General features: G+C 38.1%; 1 protein-coding gene across 1 annotated transcript in view; it reads right to left on the bottom strand.

The window, feature by feature from the left end:
- Nucleotides 1-3,194: 3,194 nt before the first annotated feature.
- lca5.L (LCA5, lebercilin L homeolog) overlaps nucleotides 3,195-10,717 on the bottom strand; it is a 27,868-nt gene continuing 20,345 nt past the window's right edge. Inside the window, exons 6-8 of the mRNA XM_018240600.2 lie at nucleotides 10,483-10,607; nucleotides 4,267-4,408; nucleotides 3,195-4,000 (exon numbers count right to left, since the gene is read on the bottom strand). Of these exons, the coding sequence (XP_018096089.1) occupies nucleotides 3,282-4,000; nucleotides 4,267-4,408; nucleotides 10,483-10,607 (986 nt within the window). The 3' untranslated portion in view covers nucleotides 3,195-3,281. The remainder of the gene's footprint in view (nucleotides 4,001-4,266; nucleotides 4,409-10,482; nucleotides 10,608-10,717) is intronic.

The raw sequence follows: 10,717 nt of genomic DNA, 5'->3' as shown, positions 1-10,717 counted from the left end.
TAGGATTGCGCCAAAAACTTCCATGTAGTCCTACCCTATGTGAATGGGGTGCAGGAGATGAAAGGCAACTGCGGTTCTCCCAGAAAGGTCTGCAATGGCCTTATAGCTCACTGATCTAAGAGCCCTTGTCCTCAGTTTAAATGGCTCTGAAGCTGTTTATACACATGTACACATGTAATAAGAATGCACAAAATAAATACACAAGTGCTAATCAGAGAATGTAACACTGATGTCATAAATATTTATACACAATCAGTACATAACAGATCCCCCATTTAAAATGTAACATTACAGTGAAATGCACTTGGAGTTGACCTATGTCAACAAGTCTTACTTGTCCTACTATCCAAAAAAACACAGATTTGCATAAAACCCAAGCAATGAACACAGAGAAACAATTGCACTGAATCTTCTGCTAAAAACAGGTCATTGAGTGGAATGTTTTTATGGTATTTGTCTGCCATGCAGTTAGGGTGCATCAATAATTATTGGATTTTGAGAAATACAGAATGGCTCATCAAAAATAAGTCTTTTTTTAAATACCATCATCAAAAATATTGTCATCTCTAGTTGCCGGCACTTTAAAGTCACATGACATGAAAGTGGGGTCAGATTTTAAATACCATCATCAAAAATATTGTCATCTCTAGTTGCCGGCACTTTAAAGTCACATGACATGAAAGTGGGGTCAGATACGATTCTTTTGAAGGCGTTGTTGACCATTGAGTTAACTTTTATTATGACACAGAGAGTGATATTCTGAGACAATTTGCAATTCGTTTTCATTTTTTATTATTTCTGTTTTTTGAGTTATTTAAGGCAGATATACACCTGGGAAATAAGTGTCAGCACGGTTGTGCCAGCACATACGGCAATTTAAGGGGTCACCTTTAAATTAACTTTTAGTATGATGTAGAGTGATATATTGAGACAATTTGCAATTGGTTTTAATTTTTTATTATTATATATAATAAAAAGGTTTTAATTCATAAAACAGCTTGTGACTAACGTTTCGGCCTAGCTCAAAGGAGAAAGGCCTAGGCCGAAACGTTAGTCACAAGCTGTTTTATGAATAGAAACCTTTTTTTTATCATTTTAAGTCCTGAGAGTGCTGTTCTATATGGGATGGATGAATCTAATGTGTAGAACGTGCACCCAGGCATATGAACACTTTATTGTCGAAAGTGCAGGCTTCCTGTGGGATTATATATAAATATTATATTGTAGTTTTTGAGTTAATTAGGTTTTTATTCAGCAGATCTCCAGTTTGCAATGTCAGCTATCTGGTGGCTAGGGTCCAAATTTCCCTAGCAACAATGTACTGATTTTGAATGAGAGACTGGAATATGAATACGTGAGGCACTGAAATGAAAGATGAGTAATCAAAAGTAGTAGTAACAATACATTTGTAGTTTTACAGAGCATTTGTTTGTTAGATGGGTCAGTGACCCCTATTTGAGTCAGATGACGAAGGCTAATAATTAAAAAACAAAATAAATTAAAGACTAGTGATGGGCGAATTTGTCCCATTTCGCCACGAAATTCGAGAATTTGTGCAAATTTTGATGCTTCCAATTTCGTAACTTTATTCGCCGGCGGCGAAACTTGCAATTTTTGGTGAATAAATTCGCCTATCACTATTAAAGACTAATTGAAAGCTGCTTAGAATTGGCCATTCTATAATATAAAGTTACCTTAAAGGTGAACCGTGCCTTTAAGCACCAAGTATTCAGCCCAGGATTTTATTTCTCTACTTAAATAAGGAGCAATAAGTATGGGAAATTTTGACAGAAACTGTGATGCTGTCTTGGTATTTTGTGTCTATAGTAATGCCAAAGAGCAGGTTTCAAAGCCAAGGGTCAATATGTACAATACAATACGTGTACATTAATGCACGAAAACTAGTTTTACTAAATAGGACATAGAAAAACTATTCTTCTTTACAACAGTCAGGAATTTTCTTGGCCTGCTTGCATATATAAAGGAACGGTAACTATGAGATTGTTTTCAGAGTATCGCTCGGTGCTCCTAAATAATTCATGACATACAAATCAATTTTTAAAATTATGATACAGACTTTATTACAAGGGTTGTTTTGTCACCCCTGGGAAATCTCACTCCCTGTGGACGACAAAACTCTTAACTGAAAAGCCATGAAATCCACAGCAGTTGAACGGTGTTAAAATGGAATCTTCTGTATTTTCACAGGATTCAACTGATTTCGACAAGGTGATTTCAAAAGTATGTTTGGGCACTTTGTGATTGTGAGAGGCATTTTTGCTCGGGCGACAAAACACTACACGGGACACTACCCTAAGGGCAATTGCACCTGGGGTGTTTTATAACCCGCAGGAAATTTTGCCCCCAGCAAGTAAAAAAAAACGCCCAAAAATCTTTAAAAAGCCAACTAAATTGTGTATTATTAGAGTGACAATGCTCCCTTAAAATTTTTTGCACAGTTACACAATTCATCTGATTTGGATAAGGTTCATGCGGGCAATAAAATGCCTTGTGTACTATTTACCTTAACAACAAGTTCATACGCATCATCATACAATAAACGTTTAAGGACAAGGCAACCCTCTTTTGCACCTATTCACCATGTGTTAGAGCTTCTTCTCTCCCTAATCGCTAACTATAGGTTTATTTCTTACACTGCGATATTTCTCCTGGGGCACAATCATGGGCGCCATATTGCCTTCACCTACACTATAAAGCTGCCCGATAATTTATTTCAGAGCATGAGCAAAATATAGTCTGCCCGCTGACCTGTAGACATCATACATAAATGTGCTGCGATCATGTAGGGAGAAATGAAGCAAAGTGCTGTACTGTTTGTAGGATTATTCATAAGCCTTACCATGAGCAAGAAAGGAAGCAAACCAACCAGTGCTAGACAGGAATTAAGACACCACGCTTGATGATTGGTACAGTAGTTTCTCCGTAGTGCACCCGTGTCACCATAGCAATTTGACGCTATTAATTGGCTATAGAAGGTTGTCTTTAAGAAGACACATGCTACTGTGAGGAATCACTGACAACCAGCGCTCATAATCATGGTCTTGGTCTGAGGGAGAAAATGTTGAATTATGGGAATTCGCTCTTCTACAGCTCTCCAACATTTTGAAATGTTTTGTAGCGCTGCAAGGAAAGCTGTGCATATTGCGGTAAATCTTGAATGCATAAGAAATGAGTATAGATATGCTAATTTTATTACACCAATTCTTTAACAGGGTTGCCTTGTCTTTTAATGTACAAAATTAAAATGAAGTATTAAAAGTTTAATGCAACACAACTTCTTCAATTTCATCCTCAAAAGAGCCAACAGCTTTTACTACAGGCCTTCCTGTTGGGTGCAGAGAACGGTGTCGGTTAGAGCTGCCAGTTTTTTCTTCTCCAGAGAAAATATCTTTTTTCACTTTCATCTCACTGCTTTTCTCCCATGGTAGGGTACTGCTTGAATCATGGCTCACTTTGCAGTCACCGTGTTTAGAAATAGTGGGAAGTGTTGTGCTCGAACTACTGCCGAAAAGCTGTTCCATCAAATTAGACTTTCTATCTTTTTGTATACTTAGTTTGGCAGTGCTTATGATTGTTTCATCTAAAGCCTCATTACTGAGAACAGGCCCACTCGATCTACCTTTTCCAAAGGATGGTGCATAGCTGCCAAATGAAATGTCAACCTTTGGATCACCTCGATATTTTATGTGGCTTTGCGCCTCTAATGTTGACGTGGTTTCATGGACAGGAGGCCCATTGAGCATTTTCTGGTCAGAGAAATTGTAGCTTTTAAATTTTGTCTCTGGTGTATGTATTTTTAAAGATGAATCCAAAGATGCTTGAGAAGGACCCTTAGAAGTATCAAAGTACACTGTACCTTCATTTTCCCTATCAATTTCAACCATCTTTGCAAGCAAGAGTTCTTTTTTAAATCTTTCTTCTTCTGTAGTCTCTTTTTCAAGTTTAGTTTTCTGTCTCTCAGATTCATCTTTTTCCCATTCTGCAATGATAATAAACCATTACTATTGCATTTCAGAAATATAAAATACAAGCACTTTATACTATACACACACTTATGTCTTATCTGGTCCTCGTTTACAGGGCTTATAATTACTTTGTTTTTTTTTAAACAAGAAGATACATTTATTCAGCTCCTATAGAGCATCAAGAAAACTGCAGCTTTCTAAAGATTAATTGATGGCATTCAGGCCTACTGCTAAATAGCCCTGAAGATGGACCTAGTGTCACTCTGCCATTTTCTTTTACCTTTACGTAGCTTTTGTGCTTTGTCTTCTAAAATCTTTAGTTCTTTATCGTTTTGCTCTTGTTCCATTTTTTGCGCTGCTCTCTCCTTTTCTGTTTTACATTTTTCTTCTTCCTTTAACAGTTTCTTGAGATGTTTCTGTTCCTTTATAAAATAAAGAAGTGCGGCAATGCAATTACATAAATGAAATTATTACATGCCATACTAGCAACAGTGACTTTTGTTCCTAACAGGAAATCAAGATTATATATTTTATATATATATATATATATATATATATATATATATATATATATATATATATATATATATATATATATATATATATATATATATATATATATATATATATATATATATATATATAAATACACATACACATATATACACACACAGTGGAACCTCAATTTTACATCCCCTGATTTTAAGTTTTACCTCATTTTACATCATTGTTTTGTGGTTCCACCTATATACAATGCCTTGCAAAAGTACCGTATATACTCGTGTATAAGCCGACCCGCGTATAAGCCGAGGTACCTAATTTTAACTAGAAAAATTGGGTAAACTTATTGACTCGCGTATAAGCCTAGGCTGAGAAATGATGGACTGGGAGACTTGGCACTCTATTAATAAATACCCCCAGAGCTCACAAAAAGGGTGAGGGGAGAGGGGAAGGGTGGGAGAGAGGGAGGAGGAGGATGAAAGGAAAGCAATGGCAGGACAAAGAACTGAGAGGGAATAGAAGAGGGAGAGAAGAGCAGGAGAACATAATAAAATAAAAGCAATACGGAAAAATAGAACAAAGAAAGTTCTAGTCACTTGTATAATATTGGCTCCATTTTATTGCTGTACTAATTAATAATAATAATAATAATAAAGGGACTGAAGAAAATAACTTTGAACATGGGACACAACAACTCCACACAAGTCAGGGATATTAATATAAGTGGATTTATATAGAATAACTGTCTTTTTCTTAAGGTGTAACTCCATCGCCGTTGCGGAACTACCACTCCCAGTATCTCTACCACATAATGCGGCTGTAAGTGCATTGTGGGAGTTGTAGTGTAGTTTCAAAATCACTTAATTTTATACCATTCAGTGACTTTAAAAAACCACCATTGGACTGCCAGGAACTCGTTTTTATTGTGCGGTAAAACTTTGTGGGGGTTTGTTCATGTATAGTTATGTATAGTTATATTAAATAGCAACTATACACCTTGCTCTTTTTTTCAAACGGCAGCAGTAAGCAACTCTCTCGCTAGCTCCAAACAAAAGCACCAAGTGAAAATCTGAAGCAAGTCACAGAAACAACTACCAGGTCGCCATAGCAACCAAACGCTCCAATGACGCACAGGCCCCAGACTCCTCACCCAGCGGGCTGGGAGCGCAAACTTCCTGCTATGGGAAACTGTGCGAATTTGTGGGCGTGCATCGCAGCGTGTACTTCCTACCGTAGATCACTTTATAGAACAGCAGTGTTCGTCATGAGGTTCCGCTCTAAGATGGTCACGAACGTCAGCTGCCTGAACCACTTCATGTAGCGCACTTGTAGCCTCCCTCCACCGCCGCCGGCGGGATACGGGACAATTGAGTCCACTATCCGGGACAGCCAGACAAAAACAGGACTGCCTGTTTTGCAGCCTTCTGCGTATGACCCGCGTATAAGCCGAGGTAGAGTTTTTCAGCACATTTTGGGTGCTGAAAACTCGGCTTATACGCGAGTATATACGGTATTCACTTTTGAATACTTTTTGAAGTATTTGGCTTTTTACCTATTTTGTTACATTCCAACCTGCAATTTAAACATTTCTTAATCTTATTTTATGTGATGGATCTGCACAAAATAGTCTAAGTTGGTGAAGTGAATGAAGCTCCTAAAAAATCCTGGTGCAACCAATTACCTTCAAAAGTCACATAATTAGTGAAATGAAGTCCACTTGTGTGCAATCTAAGTGTCACATGATCTGTCAGTATAAACAGACCCCAGAGACTGCAACACTACTAAGCAAGAGGCATCAAACCATGAAGACCAAGGAGCTCTCCAAACAAGTCAGGGACAAAGTTGCTGAAAAGTACAAATCAGGGTTGGGTTATAAAAAATATCCAAATCTTTGATGATCCCCCGGAGCACCATCAAATCCATCATCTTCTAATGGAAAGAACATGGTAACCACAACAAACTTGCCAAGAGAGGGCCACCCACCAAAACTCACAGACCGGGCAAGGAGGGCATTAATCAGAGAGGCAGCACAGAGACAGAGTATCTGTCCATAGCACCACGATAAGCCGTACACTAGAGCTGGGCTTTATGGAAGATTGGCCAGAAAAAAGCCATTACTTAAAGTTAAAAATAAGAAGACACGTTTTGAGTTTGCCAAAAGGCATGTGGGTGACTCCCCAAATGTATGGAGGAAGGTGTTCTGGTCAGATGAGGCTAAAATTGAACTTTAGGCCACCAAGGAAAATGCTAGGTCTGGCGCAAACCCAACACATCCTATCACCCCAAGAACACCATCACCACAGTGAAACATGGTGGTGGCAGCATCATGCTGTGGGGATGTTTTTCAGCAGCAGGGACTGGGAAACTGGACCAAGTCATGGGAAAGATGGATGGTGCTAAATACAGGGATATTCTTGAGCAAAACCTGTCAGTCTGCCGTTGATTTGAGACTAGGACGGAGGTTCACCTTCCAGCAGGACAATGAGCCGAAGCATACTGCTAAAGCAACACTCGAGTGGTTTAAGGGGAAACATTTAAATGTGTTGGAATGGCCTAGTCAAAGTCCAGACCTTAATCCAATTGAGAATCTGTGGTCAGACTTGAAGATTGCTGTTCACAAGCGAAAACCATCCTCCAACATGAAGGAGCTGGAGCAGTTTTGCCTTGAGGAATGGGCAAAAATCCCAGTGGCAAGATGTGGCAAGCTCATAGAGACTTATCCAAAGTGACTTGCAGCTGTAATTGCTGCAAAACGTGGCTCTACAAAGTACTGACTTTAGGGGGGGGGGGGTGAACAGTTATACACGCTGAAGATTTCTGTTATTTTGTCCTATTTGTTGTTTTACAAAAAAAAAAAAAACATCTTCAAAGTTCTAGGCATGTTCTGTAAATGAAATGGTGCAAACTCTCCAACAATCCATTTTAATTCCAGGTTGTGAGGCAACAAAACATATATATATATATACACACACACAGTTCACATAAATCAGGTCCATAAATCTTTGAACAGAGACAACTTTTTTCTAATTTTGGTTCTGTACATTACAACAATGAATTTTAAATGAAACAACTCAGATGCAGTTGAACTGCACCCCCCCCTCAAATCAACTCCAGGGCTTTTATCTGTTTCGTTGATAATGAAATAACAAAGGAATTGCCCGCACCTGCCCATGAAATAGCCTTTGAGTCAATTGTCCAATTACTTTTGAGCCCATGAAATGAAGTGATTGAGTTAATAAAAGGCTTTAGTTCCTCATATTTTTATGCAATCTGTTTGTTCAACCCAATGAATTATCAAAACATACATATACACACACACACACATATAAATGCAGCTCATAGGAAGGCAAAGAGCTGCACATATACTTTGGGCGACATCCAGCTCTTCCTGGCTAGCCCTCGCTTAAACCATTGTGCCACACACAAAAAAAATAAATAAAAAAAAAATGTAAAAAATAGTATGGAGAGTGAGTAGTAGTTCAGCGGGTAACTGGAGTGTTAGTAAAAGTAAGTGGGGGGCCTAATGAGTATACAAAGGGTTGGAAGGTTTTATTTAGGACATATTAAACCTAAGGAGGGGGTGGGGTTGGTGTCAATAAAGATGGTGTACAGAGACTGAGAAAAACAAGTCCAAGCAGCATTCACAGAATTTAGTGGGCTTTCTCAATGCTCTGTATTGTGTCCACTTTTATTTAACTTGTTCATTAATGACTATGGGGAGGGTATTGTAAGTAATGTATCAGTGTTTGCAGATGACACAAAACTATCCAGCCCAATTAATTCCATCCAGGATGTGACATCCTTGCAACATGATCTTGACAAACTGGCAATCTGGGCAGCTAAATGGCAAATGAGATTCAATGTTGATAAATGTAAAGTCATGCACCTGGGATGTAAGAATATCCAAGCCACTTATACACTTAATGGGACTGCACTAGGCAAATCCATAATGGAAAAGGACCTTGGAGTCCTTGTAGATGATAAACTTGGCTGTAGCAAGCAATGCCAGTCAGCAGCATTAGGGGCAAATAAGTTATTGAGCTGTATTAAAAGGGCATTGATTCACAGGAGGAGGGGGTCATTCTTCCACTGTACAGAGCACTTGTAAGGCCCCATCTAGAATATGCCGTACAGTTTTGGTCTCCCTCACTCAAACAGGACTATTGAATTAGAGAGGGTACAGAGAAGGGCAACTAAGCTGGTAAAAGGTATGGAAAATCTTAGGTATGAGGAATACATTAGATAGCTTTAAGAAGGGGTTGGATGGCTTTTTAGCAAGTGAGGTATACAGGGTTATGGCAGATAGCTCATAGTACAAGTTGATCCTGGGACTGGTCCGATAGCCATCTTGGACACTGTTTCCCCCTCTGAGGCAAATTGGAGAGGCTTCAAATGTTTTTTTTTTTGCCTTCCTCTGGATCAACTAGCAGTTGGGCAGGTTATATACAGGTTGAACTTGATGGACGTGTGTCTTATTTCAACCTAACTTACTAATTTTATAGTTGGAGAGCAAACAGGCTGCGTTTAGAGCAGGAAGGAGCCTTTGAAACAGAAGACAAGGAAATAGATTCTAGTGGTATATGGATATCAGCATTATTATTAAGTAATAATTAGAAATAAAAAATTCACAAGACCTTAATAGAGTAAAAACTCTATAGAATCAAAACAACCCAAATGCTCATGTTTTCTGTGTGGGGTGGGGGTTTCTTTCAAATTAATAAAAAATATAATGTGACTTAGGACAAAAAACAAACAAACAAAATATGCAATGGTTTTTATACAGCAATTCTTGTTTCAAAGACCTTCAAAAATGAAAATGGCTAATTTGCTAAAAAGTTTATCTGTTTCTATGCTGTATACTTAAAGGAAAACTATATATTTAAGTAAATATTGCCCTTTTACATCTCTTGCCTTGTGCCACCATTTTGTGATGGTCTCTGTGCTGCCTCAGAGATCACCTGACCAGAAATACTATCAAAGTACACTGTACTGTACCCCCCTTTGGCACATCCAATAAAACATCTACAGTTATTCTCAAATACAACCATCATATTGAAATATATGAAATACTAGAAATGGTGCCACATATTGCCTAAGTGGGCATGATATGCTTTTTTATTTCCTGGTGATGCTGGGCCTTTCAATAATAAGGGATGATCAACAATGGCAGATCAGTTATCATTGCATTAAACTCTTAGCATCAAAGGTGGTCTGGGAAATGCTAGTTTGGGAAATTCTAGTTTAACTATAGCTGCAGAGCTGAAGGGAAATGCTAGTTTAATTAGAGCTGCAGAGCTGAAGGTTTTGTATTGGATTATTGGATTGTTAAAGTGATTTGATACAAAAAATGTTCTTCAAAGTATTAATGTACATATTAATGTAATGTTACCGATAGGTCATGTTGATTTTTAAACAGGTTTGATTTCTGGTGTATATCTTTAAGCTTTATCCACCTAGACAGGCGGATATCCCTATTTGCATGTTTCTTTAACATGCTGACCTCTGGGAATCTCCACTCCTCTAGAGACCCATCGCCCTGACAGCAGCCTTCCTAAGTTCTGGCATTAGCGTGGCACAGATCAAAGTACGCAGCCATTATTATGCACACTGATGCAGAAGCCAGAAAATTTACATTCGTTGGGAATAGGCGGGGAACTAGCAGTAGAGGGTAGAATAAAAGCTTTAAAACAAACATCTTTATTGGGATTGGTTAATGAGCAACGCTCACAAAGCTGCAGGCTCATAGTTGGGGAATTTTGTTGGGTCAGGTTTCACACTGCTAAATGCAGTATTTGGTGAATTCACACCTATTACAGTCGGGATGTATTAGCTTGAGATGCTGCTGAACTAGCCACTATGTTCTTGAAAGTCTGAGGGTAACATTTCAGATTGTTTCTTATATATATATATATACAAAAAGGTTGCATTGTCATCACCTAATATTTGAAAAATAAATATGTACTCATGATTATATTCAAATAAGCAAAACTTTTACCTCTCTAAGCGTCTCCTCATTCATTGCCTCTAATAAATCTGCTGGAGGTGGTGGAGGAGGGAAAGGCTCCATCTGTAAGGCAGTCTCATTTGTTTGGACACCTATGTTTGTGTTCTGACTTGTCCCTGTAATAAAAATATTTTAGTCACACTATATTTACAATATATTAAAAAATATATGTTTTTACAGATGTTGTAGAGAGAAATAAACAGTGAAAAAGTTCAGTTAATAGACC

The sequence above is a fragment of the Xenopus laevis genome, chromosome 5L (genome assembly GCF_017654675.1).
Source record: "Xenopus laevis strain J_2021 chromosome 5L, Xenopus_laevis_v10.1, whole genome shotgun sequence".
NCBI classification, from domain to species: domain Eukaryota; kingdom Metazoa; phylum Chordata; class Amphibia; order Anura; family Pipidae; genus Xenopus; species Xenopus laevis.
Note: the sequence above shows the minus strand (reverse complement) of the source record. Positions and strands in the feature narration are given on the sequence as shown.